Here is a 12,682-nt window from a genome sequence, read left to right as displayed (position 1 = left end):
TTATAAGTTACTGTTGCAGATATATGTGTTCTAATATTTAACCTTATTAAAAGGTGCATTTAGTCTGAGGAAAATACTAAAAGGTGAGGGTATACCACTGTCTGCTCTTGGATTTATTGGAAATGATCCAATGTGGTTTCACCAGTCCAGTTTGGATAGAAATTAGTGTCACAAAAGTTTCACTTTGTTGTCTGCGTGATATGGCTCTAGTTCTTTTTTTCATGTGATATAATTCAGAATATTCAATGTTTGCCAACAGGCAGCTCACCCCTGGAGCTCCCTCTATTACTCAAGGGTTGCCAGCTTCACGTTACAATACTGCTGCTGATGCCCTTGCAGCACTAGTAGATGCTGCAGCCTCTGCTCCTCAGATGGAAGTTGCCAAAGCAAAAGAGAACAAGCACGAAGGAGCCAGGATAGAAGAGAATATGGGACGCAGGTCAGCTGTGGTTACTGAACAGCAGCAGATGGAACAGAAGACACTGGAGGTAGAAAAGAGGCCTGTCCAGTGCCCCTATACATCTGCAAATTTTTCTGGTGGCAAGCCCCAGGGACAGTCTTCATCAGTAGTCTATTCAGAGGCTGGTAAAGAGAAAGGACCTCCTCCTAAATCCAGGTACGAGGAAGAGCTGAGAACTCGAGGAAAGACCACAATTACTGCTGCTAACTTCATAGATGTGATCATCACTCGACAGATTGCTTCAGACAAGGATGCACGAGATAGGGGCTCTCAAAGTTCAGATTCTTCCAGTAGTTGTACGTATCTTAGTAACTATCTACTTCTTTGCTGTCTGTCTTAGCCTTTTAGGGAAATAATAAGATATGAAATGGTTCTGATGTTTAATGATAAAATATTCAGCTCTGCACAGTAGAAACACTTCATAGACAAATACAGTTTTTGCCTATAGTGACTCAACATTCTTGCAAAATCAGAGTTGTTTGCTTTATTCAGATTCCATGCTACAACATGAAATGCAGGATAATAGGGCTAACCTTATCAGAAGTCAGGAAACAAAATTATTTAGTTTATGTTGGAACACTGTTTTGTGGCAGTATTTGTATGACCATGGTTATGAGAAAAATACAGTGTTTTGACTTTTATTTCACTGGCGTCATTTTAATGGAAGCCCTAGTGTTGCTATGTACAGGCAACAAAAATTTTCTGTGGTATTTACACCTTATTCCACAACCTTTGCTTGATATTCAGTATCCTCCCACCGGTATGAAGCTCCAGGAGATGCCATTGAGGTGATTAGCCCTGCAAATTCACCTGTACCTGCTCAAGAAAAGCTACAGCCCTATCAACAAGAGACACCTAAACCAAGCCAGGCAGAGAGTAAGTTTATCTGCATATGCAAATGTTCTCACAATTATCTTGCTTATATTTACCAGCTCCACAAACTCAGAGTTGGGAGTGTTTAACTGCTTACCACATTCTTAACTTTCCAGAAACTTCTGTTGGAAGTATGTTGTTGCAGGGATCTGTGGAAAAACTAGAGCAAATGTATTGGAACTGACACCTGGCATTAAACAGAGCTCCTTTACATTGCAGTGTAGCTGATTTAATAACAAATTTATTTTCAATATATTCTTTAAAATCACTGCCTATTGGTGCTGATGCCCACAATTTTTTACCTATTAGTAAAGCTTTAAACTATTACAGTACAGTTTGCAGGTGAGAAAGGAGCTGAAATTCACCTGCATTGTGGAATGAAGCTTTATTTATCTATTCTAAATTGTAGGGCCTATATATGAAGGAGAAAAAGGTGCTTACACAGGATGCCTAAAATCTAATGCAGAAATGCCTAATCTTTTAAATTTGCAAGCATAGAACTTCCAAACCTTGAAGCTTCAGTAATACCATCTTAACAGACTGACCTTTTCTTCTTCAACTAGATGACCCAAACAGGCAATATGAGGGGCCGATTCACCGCTACAGGACACAACAGGAACCCCCTTCACCCCAACAACCTCCACCTCCCTCTTCCCAAGCAGAAGGGATGGCACATGTGCCCAGAACCCATCGACTTATCACCCTTGCTGATCACATCTGTGTAGGTTTATTTGCATGCATCTTTTTAGATGTGAAAAGTTAATTTTGATGATGAAAACACATGTTTTGGAACATAATACCAATGCTGGAATTATTAGTTTTACTTAACGATATTATACAATAATATGTCTGAACTTACAGTCATCTCATTTGTTGCAGTCAGTCTCATATCCATCTAGTTCATGAATATGTATGCTCTGGCCAATGTCTGACCAAGATCTCTTTTTTTGGTTTTTTTGACCACAATCAGCAAATTATTACACAAGACTTTGCTAGAAACCAAGCAGCGTCTCAGGCCTCTTTGCAGCCTCCCACCACTACATTCCAGAATTCCACCCCTGCTCCAACGCCTGTTTCTACCCGGGCAAAGACATCGAATCGCTACAGCCCCGAGTCACAGTCGCAGTCTGTCCACCACCAGCGGCCAGGTGCTAGAGTGTCACCTGAAAATCTGTCTGACAAGTCCAGGGGAAGGTAATGCATGTATTCAGTTTAACTGCAAATTTATTTAATGCCCAAATATGATATTTATAAAAAATAGTGCAGTAGTCTTGATGTAGATCAGAAGTAGAGGTATCTTTTGGTCTTTTTTTTTTTTTTAGGCAACATCTGTCTTGCACTATTTTTGACAATTGCTTGGCTCCATAACATAGCTTATAACTTTTCCCTTCACTTCTTATGCTTAATTTCCAGTCTTTAAGAGGGGTGAAGATGTTTAATTATGTAGACCTTATCAGAGTCATTATGGACAATTCAAAGTCATTTTTTTAAGACCACCAAGCATACTAAAGCATGTAACACATATAACTAGACATAAGAAGTTATGTAACAACTGGAATGCAATTACATGTGTTAACTACTGCTTTACATGCATTAAGAGTACTTACCTGTCTCTGAATTATGGATGTAGACCTGGAAAATCTCCAGAAAGGAGTCATGTCTCTTCAGAGCCCTATGAGCCGATCTCGCCACCTCAGGTACCGGTTGTACATGAGAAACAGGAAAATGTTCTTTTGCTTTCCCAAAGAACTGAGCCTACTGAACAGAGGTATGTGCAAACCTGAATTTTAAAAACATTATTCTGGATCTTTGTGCTGCAAACAGTATCTTTATTAAAAGATACCACAGGCAAGTTGAATGCTAGTGCAAAAGGGTCAACAGTGACTAACAGAACTTGCTACTTGGGAGATGCTTTGGGAAGCCTGAGTGAAATGTCATCTGTACATGTTCTGTCTTAAGTTTCTTGTGGGTGCCAGTTCTATAAAACTGAGATGGTTTTTGGGAAAGGTCCATTTTCAACAATTTTTATTAAATAATTTAGGCTTCTTCTGCCTGATTGGCTTCCTGGAAGTTTGGAGGAACCCAGGCTTCTAACACTTGTGATTCTGGAGCAGCTTATCACATGAAATATCACTAAGCTAAGGAGCTTAATTTCCAGGAGGTGTGAGGGGGGTGTCAGGAGGTCCATGCGTTGAGCAGCCCTGTTTCCCAGGGCTATTTGCCAGTCTGCCAGATCTGCATCATAAAACTACATGAGATCCCTGGCAGCCTGTGTCAGTGCTGGTGTCTTCAAACGTCTGGCAGATGCATGTTGGAATGGATGCTTCTGTTGTTTGCTTTGCTGCCTGCTGAAGAAGGAATAGCACCCAGCATGCTCACCTTGTACTTTATTTAAGGTTCATGCTGGTGAAATTGATTCTTTTTTTTTTTTTTTCCCCCGCCCCCTCCATTCTGCAGTTGCTGGCAGGGCTGTTACAGTCCATGATGGATGTTAGCTAGATGTGAAGGGATTTTCAGGAATGTGGCAGGGAAGATTGCACTTTTTAGAACTTTAAGGACCTTGGCCTAGGAAACCTAGAGACTTTGTCTCTTTTGCTTTATTGTTAAATGATTTCTTAATTTAAGTATGGGGTGGGTTGTTGGGTTTTTTTCTTAAAGCTGATTTGCCAGATTGCTGCTGCTTAAACAAACTCAAGTATTCTAAGTGCCACAATGAACATCCAGTTGATCATTTTTATCCACTTTTGAAAACAGTGCAAGCTGTTCATGACCCTCGTATCAGCTTAGATTTTTCACCTGATTTTTTTTCATGCTTTACTTTATTATTTTTTTCTTAAAATTCTATAATTGGGATACTACTACTTTTATCATCTTTATAAACAGCCTAAAATTTGCATATTTTAAGATCTGAAGAGAATATGCACCCCTTGTCAGTTTGACATTTACTTCAGCAATTTTTTTACACTAATGTGACAGAAATTACGTGCAGTTACTGTGCCAGCTACTGTGAATGTAAAACTGATAAAGGGTATGATACAGGATATAGATTCTGGTCTGAATTTGTGCCATAGAGCAAGGATGACTAACTTGGCAGCTCTTGAGCCAGATTTGTCCATAAGGTTATTTTTCCTGGTTTCTAAGAATGCTTGAAGTAGCTTATTTGCTTTGGACCATGTGTGACAGGATGGGTGAGCAGACTTAAAAAGAAATACATCCTTTTTAGTGGCATACTGGGAACAAGAGTGAAAATATGACTGTAAACAGGAGCAGCTAGGGTGAGTACTTGGGCTTTTAGCTTAAACCTTTTGTCACCTACCGATTTGCAGTGCAAACTTCAGCCAGCTTGCAAGGCAGAAGTAGGCACCCCTGAGATAATTTGTAAGAGCATTATCTCTGTACTGCTTTCCAGCACAGACAATGACTTGGTCTTTTTTTATGTGAGCTGTAGAATCTTAAACCCTGTTCCCTGGATAAAGCAGGTGTTCTTGGAGAGTCATTAGATTTGTCTAGTCCCCAAAAAACAGGCTGAGGAAAGAGTCTTAAAGCTTGTATGAATGTTGGCAGTTTCTGCCTGACTGCTTTTGGAAAGATTTAAATGTACATCTTGGAAAATGTTCTCTCTCTGACACATGTTGGTCTTGACAGGACTGACTCTCGCTCTCCAGGTAGTATAAGCTACCTGCCTTCTTTCTTCACCAAACTTGAGAACACTTCACCAATGGTAAAATCCAAGAAACAGGAGATATTTCGAAAGCTGAACTCATCTGGTGGAAGTGACTCTGACATGGGTATGCAGGACTTGTCTTTTCCCTAAATTTTTCCAGCTTAAGCTTTATATGACTGCCATCTACAGATGTCCTAACCTAAATATGTTTCAAATAACATATGATTATAAATCTATGGATATAAAACACATATATAATAATTTATGACCAAAGAATTGGAAGATTGTTTGATTTTTTTTCCTTTTTTTTCTTTTTTTTTTAATGCTAGTGTATGTAGGACTGTAACATTTAAGCTTTTTAATGCTTAATTTAAGAGATGGAAATGGTTTCTAAAAACCATGGAAAAAACACATAAATAACAAGAGAGTTGTTAAAACCTGACTTATTCTAGTTAACTTGTGTCTGTAGTTTGCTTTGTATCAATGTTAACTATTACACATTTTCCTTTTTGGAAAGGTGTCTTGAAACTGAATGCTTTGTGTTTTCTGGGCCCTTATGATTATGGCTGTTAAAAAGACATATTTTAATATAGTTTCAGTAATGGATACTGACATGGTGGAATATGATACTAGAACTATGTTTTTTGTCTTAGAAATCTTAACAGAACTTTGTATCAAAATTATCAGTAGTGAGATCTGCTGTTTGTGAACTCAGTACCTAATCGTGTTTATTTGGAAGTGAATGCTCTTGCATTGAACAACAAATTAATCTGATTCTGAGAAACAAGGCTGTGTCAGTAAGGGTTGCAGTATTCTTTTTATTGGATCCCCATTGTGTGCACGATAGATTTTTGCTCTGTTGAAAACCTCATGTGCGTGCTTGGCATACAAGCACACTTTCCATTGCTGCCAATTATCTTTTCATTTATATATATATATCAGTGTTATGGTTTAAAATCTTTATTGTCAAATTGGACATAATATAGGTAATGGGGGGGGGGTGGGGTGGTTTAGCCACTCCAAAGTTGTTGCCACTTATTTTTTTTAATACAGACAAATACTCAGTCTGTAAGGTTCATATGTTAAAATATCTATTTGGCAAATCAAATGCAGTTTTGCATTTTAAAGTACAGAGATTATGAAATTTCAAAAAGTCAGTCTGCTTCCTGAAGTAACATCTTTAAAAGAAGATTAGCTGTGACCATATAAGATACTTTTACCCTGGTATGGATCATTTTCCTGAGAAGACATAGATGTACATTCATCTTGGAAAACTGAGAAAGAAAAAAACAAACATTGAAAATAGTTCAAAAGTAATTATACCTTGTGCATTAGGACTAGTAGTGATCACTTACAGTGATTATCAGTGCTGAAAAACTCAATGAAATGTTGTGTTTTAATTTCAGCAACTGCTCAGCCAGGGACTGAAATATTCAATTTGCCAGCAGTCACTACCTCAGGTAGGTTTCTCAGTAAAAGAAACAACGTATGTTTCTGAAGAAGTAAACTAATGTCATATCTTTCATTTATATGCTTTGGGGAGTCCAGTAAATGAGGAAGATGATGAAAATTTAAAAGCTAATAGCCTACATGAACATTTGTTTCCCGTATCACAGGGAAAAGCAAAATGACCAAGGGATGTTTCAGAAAATACTTAAATGGAAGCTTAAGCAAGAATGATTTATTTCTGTGTCCTCTGCAAATCTTACACAGAGGTAGAAGTCATTAAATTGGTTAGCATCTCACTTAAAATTTAAATATAATGTAGTTCAACAAAACTTGAGCTTCGTTTATCAAATACAATTTACTTTATAAACTGGGGTATTTAAAATACTGCATTTTTTTTTTTGCTATGATAAGTACATACTAAAACCCACCAATTTTCTATGAGATGAGGAAATTAAATATAATCCATACTTTTACTGAGTTAAAGAGGCAAGTGAGGCAGATAATTGAACTGAAATGTGGGAGATAAGAACTGATATATCTGAATCTTGAGTTGTACCACAGATTGACTTTACATGATTTTGGCTAGTCAGTGCCCCTTCAGGTACAGTGCTTCTCTCTTTTAATTGGAGAAAGTACTGATCTCCATTAATTTAGATGAAAGACAAGCTTTTGGAATAAATATTTGCCACATATCACACTTTATAAAACAAATTAGTATGGATTATTGAGAGAAGTATGTTTCTGGTCTCTTCTCTTACAACTGAATAATAGCTGCAGTTTTTACTTAATATGCTGCCACAATCAGCATGCTCAGCATCCTTCGCTATTTGGAAAAAAAACAACAAAACAAACAGTAAAAGTTACCGTCTTGCGAGGAGTCTGACATTCAGTGACACTACTGACGTAGCTCTTCAGTGTTTGCTGGCATGTCTAACTTGTAGCTATTGTGAGCTGTTTTGGAGCATGTAGCTTTGCATTTAAAACACTCTCATCTTTGTTTTTTTTCCCCACTTTTCTGCCTCTCGCTAAAATCTTTTCCCATATCCCTTTGTAATTTCTCTGAGATATGTTTTTTGCCTCCCCTCCCACTTTTCCCTGTATGTTTTCTTTTATCTCCCAGGTGCAGTCAGTTCTAGGGGTCATTCCTTTGCAGATCCTGCCAGTAATCTGGGTCTGGAAGACATTATTAGAAAAGCATTGATGGGAAACTTTGATGACAAGAGTGAGGAGCATGGAGTTGTAATGTCACAGTCTATTGCAGTAGCACCTGGCAGTTCCAGTGCTGCAGTATCAGCAAGTAATGAGACACGTAGGGAAGAAGCTAATCCATCACCAAATTCAGGTGAGGTATTGCAACTCCTAAATATTTCATGGTCTTAAAGAAAAAAGTAAATTAAGGGTTTGAATAAAATTGGTGTCACTGAAAATCACTGCCTTTCCTCCAAAAGTGATAGAGATGGTGTTTCCATTCCCTCTAGTGGTCCTGGCTTTCAGAATGGTGCTGGTGACTTCAGGAGCATTAGCCAGTATCTCCTGGAGAATGACAACACTGATGAAATGAGGAAGAGATAAGAGGGTGTGTTAGATACCCAAAGCTTCTCAGTGGTTTGATGAAAATGCTTGTGTAGTACATCACCAATAAGGAACACTTGAGAGTGGGAGCTGGCTTGAACTGAAAACATCTCCCTTCCTAAAAAGGGAAATATAATTCCGTTGTGATAAGAATAGGGATTTTCCATCAGTGCTGTGTTGGAAGACTAGCCTATACGGACACTAATTGTAGTAAATCAGCATTCCAGAAGGCACCAGTGTGAAACTTCTGTTTGCTGCTACAAACATACAGAGGCTAAAACGCAGTGTAACATTTTTGTAAAATCTGTCCCTTCTCTTTCCAGGAGGGGGAGTCAGCAAGCAGAAGCTAATCGGCAAGTCAAATAGTAGGAAGTCTAAGTCTCCGATTCCTGGACAGGGATATTTGGGAACCGAAAGACCTTCTTCTGTCTCATCTGTACATTCAGAAGGGGACTACCATAGACAAACTCCAGTGTGGGCCTGGGAAGATAGGCCTTCATCAACAGGTGAGAAATGGGTTTCTTTCAAACTTAACAAACTAGATGTGATATTTGTAGAAAGGTCAGATATAGACATACTGTAACATTGGTATATTGGTCAAAAGTTTACAGCGAATGAGGATTTTCTGAAACAGATTTGCTGCTAGTTGTCACAATGAAAACCAGACTGTCTTTCAGATACAGATCTCTATCTCTTAGAACAGCTCATGTTTTTGACTTGGAGAAACTCTCTTTAATTCAGGTTCAACACAGTTTCCTTACAACCCACTGACGATGAGGATGCTCAGCAGTACACCGCCAACATCCATTGCGTGTGCCCCACCGTCCATGAGCCAAGCAACCACTCACCAACAGAACAGGATATGGGAGCGAGAGCCTGCACCACTGCTTTCAGCACAATACGAGACTCTGTCTGACAGTGATGACTGAACTATGCAGATATTTTTTTTTTTTTTAATTTGCGGGTCAAAAAGAGAAATCTATTTTTGACTTGTGCCCACAGAGACTTTCCAAGAGAGCAAGGGCCACACAATGAAGAATTGATGGAGAGTCCGTTAAATGCCTTCTGCACAAGCCGTGTGTTGGAGGATAGTGGTCAAGAAGGTTGACTTACTAAAGATAAATATGTAAAGAGTTTTTAAAAATGTGGACTATTCCTGTTCTACATCTATTTGTAAAGAAAAACCATAATGTCTTTAAATCATTCTTCTGTAAATAGAGAGTACTTTTTGCAGTGTTTTTTCCCTTGCTATAGTATCTGGTGTACTTATGTTCAAATCATTGCCTAAACTTTGGGGGTCATTTTGTAATTTTTTTTTAAGCATTTTCTCCAGCGTAGAGTACTCTTCATAACCCTAGCCTCCCTACCAGCCTAGCCTAACCATAACCCTAGCCTCCCAACCAGCCTAGCATCATTACCCATTTAATGCCGTGCCACTTCTTGCAGGCATTGTGCTTTTATATATATATATTTTTTCCCCTAGACACACTTTCTCAGTGGTGTTCAAGCTCTTGTGAAAATGTTGATTTTTAAGACTGACCCCTTAATGAATTCTGTACATTAACATAGTCCGGTTCGCTGGAATAAGATGATATATTTCTTTGAATTTTAAATTCTGCCACATTGTAAATTTTTGGTGCAGTTGGTTTTATTTAGCAACACTGCAGAAATATTATTGCATGGGTATGTTATGGTTCATTTTTAAAAGGATAAAAAAACAAAAAGAACAGCTTCTGGAGGCATACCTCACTGTTATGCACACTGGGAATTTTAACTGTGCCCCAAAAGCCTATCTTAGTGTTTTCTGTTTCTGCATTGTATGCAGTCAAAACAGGCTACTAAATTTTACTGTCATATTTAACCGCAGCAAATGGCTTATCTGAAAAGAGGCTCTGGGTGGGTTGATAAATCCTTTAAGAAGAAAAACCTCTACATCCCAAGTTTAAATAAAACAAAATGCTTTTATAGAATAATTGAGCAACAAACGAGTCACCTATTTGGCTTCTGTTACAACCTGTTTGAATAGGTACTGTGATTTTTACCTTCCTCCAGTCTGATTTTAAAATCTTTATTTAATAATTATTTTAAAGTCTGCATCCCCATCCCAAGCTCCCCCATCCCTATAAGCAAGCTTTTGGTGGAAGTCCTTACGAATGCTTGGCTTAACTCCTAAAGTGTGCAATACTTGTTAGGGTGATTTTTATTTTTATTTTTAAATTGTATATGGTACTAGGAGAGTCTCCTTAATCATTCATCTATCATTCATCTATCAATGCCTGCTATGATATGCTTGTAGCTCATGTATACATACATCTGGTTAGTGATATCACAGGGTGTCCTGACATCCATCTTCAAAAGCATCTTATTTTTTGCTGCACTGACCTCAGGAAGTAAATTTAAATCTTCTGGGGTAGAAGGACTGATTTACAGATAGCACTGAGTTGGGGGGTGGCATGGTCTGTCAGATTCCAAACTGCTTTTGCATCTCATTGATGAACAGTCTTTGCCTTGAAGTTATTTTCCAGTCAAAATATTTTTAATTTAACACTGTATTTGCAATATGTTGTATGGAAGGTAGAATGCAGCTGTGTAACCTTACGCTGTGTAAGCTCTACATCTTATGGAAGGACTGTAATGGTCCAGTTACAAAGAGGAGGAAGTACAGAACTATCTGTCAATAGCAAATTTACTTGGAGTACTTCAGAGGAAAGCCTTTTGGCCCCAAGTGTGGAAAAGAAAAAATCCAAAGGAACTCATTTGAAAACTTGACACTGTGTTGCAAATACGGGATTATTTTGCTACTTTTTTAAACACTACATAACAGTAGATGAGTTGGCAGTCTTAAATCTTCCAGTTTTTCTCTAAGAAAGATTTTTCTCACCCTCCCATCCTTTATCCTTCCGGCTTAAAGTAGTGAAGTTTTCATTCTGTTTGTAGACCTGTGCTCTTATTTTAACTTTTTTGTTCCCACAGCAACATATACTGGAAACCAAGTTGATCTGCCCTTTTTGTAGATTTAAATTTGGAGTGGAGAGTTAAGTTCCATTCTAAAACTCACTTTTTTCACTTTCGTAGTGTAACAAATACAACGTGAAAGAGGCATGTACAGACAAATGTCTTATGCTAACTGTACAGTAAGTAGAGCATGTTCATTGCGAAGCTTCATGTTATTGCTGCTGCAGCAGCAAGATACCCCCAGTAGGATAGTCACTTTCTCCTAAGATACAGCTTGAGTGGCATTTGCACATAAAATGTTGCTGCATTTTTGTTTGTTAGCCGAGTTCTAACTTCTCCAGTGTAAAAACCTCTCCAGAGCCTAAATTAGGGTTTACCACAATTCCAGTAATCTTCAAGTATGGAACTACATCTGACCTGTTTCAAACAGGAAGGTGTTTGTAAATCTTGTTTACAAAGTGTAGTTTACTACAAATTTTTAACTGATTTCTGATCAGCGCTTTCACAATGCTTTCATCTTGATATGTTTCGTGATTCTGATATGAAATCATTTAAGACTTGAAAAACCCATGCATCATAAAACTCAACTTTTTTTTTTTCCACACAATGTCTTCAGTAGACAGTGACTTCTGGATTCAGACCAATCAATAAAGGGGATCAGTTCTCCATTTGCTTTTCCTGTGTCTCCCTCTTGTTTTGCAGCATCAAGCTATGTTCATGAGAACAGGCAAAACACTTCCCTTAGAGGGTGCTGCAGGCTTCCCAGTTAACACTGCTGGAGTGTCCAAGGTCTGCCACTTAAAAACCAAAATACAGAACTTTAAAGATTGGCTCTAATGTGTTAGAGCCTTTCTGTTAGTACAACCATGCCTGTAACAGCCACACTTTTACTTTCTAGCTTGCTGAGCACAAAGCTGTGTACGCATCTTAAGTTCTTCCAGCTTCAGTGAACATCTACTCTAGAAAACCCACGTGCCTCTTCTTAGCTCAAAGTTAAGCAGAACTGAAGCCACTAATGCTACTGTAAGTAAACTTAATAATGATGCAATTAATATTAAGGGTTGTACCAACCAGCGGAAGTTCTTACAAATGAGAAGTTAAAATAATGCTTGGTTGGTGACATAATTACAGTTAGTTCTACTATCCTGGCTAAATATGGGTAACTTCTGGTTTAATTTTCCTTTAACATTAGGCTTCCCTGCAGGGCAGAACTTAAATTCTGTTGTATAAACAGGCTGTTGGTACTAGATGCACATGAAGGTTTGTACACACCGTCTTTTCCAAGAGGAAGCCTCAGTGTTCTAAGCACTGACTGTTCCAAGAAAAGGAAGGCAGCAGCTTTGGAACTCAGTGTGCTCTTGACTAGGGTAAGGTAGCTGAGTGTTTTATTTCTGACAACAGCTCTGTTTTGGTAACATGGTCTCACCCCTCCTCTGAGAGGGCATGTTCTATCTTTGGATGCTAAATGCTTTGAAGAAAAACACTTGATCTTCAAGCAACCTGTTTGAAAAGGAGATGGAGCTACAGCTCTGTCACAGTACAGGTATAGTCTGGGAAATGCTCTGTTGAAGTTAATACACGCTGACCTGTAGCGCTGACAAAAGTAGACCCTGTTGTGCTAGCCAGCGTGTAAAGAGTGAGACAATTCCTGCCTGTTTTCTTTTCATGACTTAGCTTTACTATAGCCATGTTTTGAAACTGAATACTTC

The 12,682-nt window shown here is 38.3% G+C and overlaps 1 protein-coding gene across 7 annotated transcripts in view; it reads left to right on the top strand.

The window, feature by feature from the left end:
- The window catches only part of NCOR1 (nuclear receptor corepressor 1), a 74,487-nt gene extending 62,846 nt beyond the window's left edge, over positions 1–11,641 (top strand). For 6 of the 7 annotated variants that reach the window (XM_074890389.1, XM_074890390.1, XM_074890385.1 and 3 more), the window contains 10 exons: positions 260–756; positions 1,208–1,336; positions 1,897–2,054; positions 2,304–2,527; positions 2,964–3,101; positions 4,979–5,121; positions 6,404–6,457; positions 7,567–7,788; positions 8,342–8,524; positions 8,760–11,641. In XM_074890389.1, coding sequence (XP_074746490.1) covers positions 260–756; positions 1,208–1,336; positions 1,897–2,054; positions 2,304–2,527; positions 2,964–3,101; positions 4,979–5,121; positions 6,404–6,457; positions 7,567–7,788; positions 8,342–8,524; positions 8,760–8,947 — 1,936 coding nt within the window. In that variant the 3' untranslated portion in view covers positions 8,948–11,641. Of the gene's footprint in view, positions 1–259; positions 757–1,207; positions 1,337–1,896; positions 2,055–2,303; positions 2,528–2,931; positions 3,102–4,978; positions 5,122–6,403; positions 6,458–7,566; positions 7,789–8,341; positions 8,525–8,759 lie in introns of those variants that run through there. The other variant, XM_074890391.1, reaches the window with a different exon arrangement.
- The last annotated feature ends 1,041 nt before the right edge of the window (positions 11,642–12,682 follow it).

This window comes from Strix uralensis, chromosome 20 (assembly GCF_047716275.1).
Source record: "Strix uralensis isolate ZFMK-TIS-50842 chromosome 20, bStrUra1, whole genome shotgun sequence".
Taxonomy (NCBI): Eukaryota; Metazoa; Chordata; class Aves; order Strigiformes; family Strigidae; genus Strix; species Strix uralensis.
Note: the sequence above shows the minus strand (reverse complement) of the source record. Positions and strands in the feature narration are given on the sequence as shown.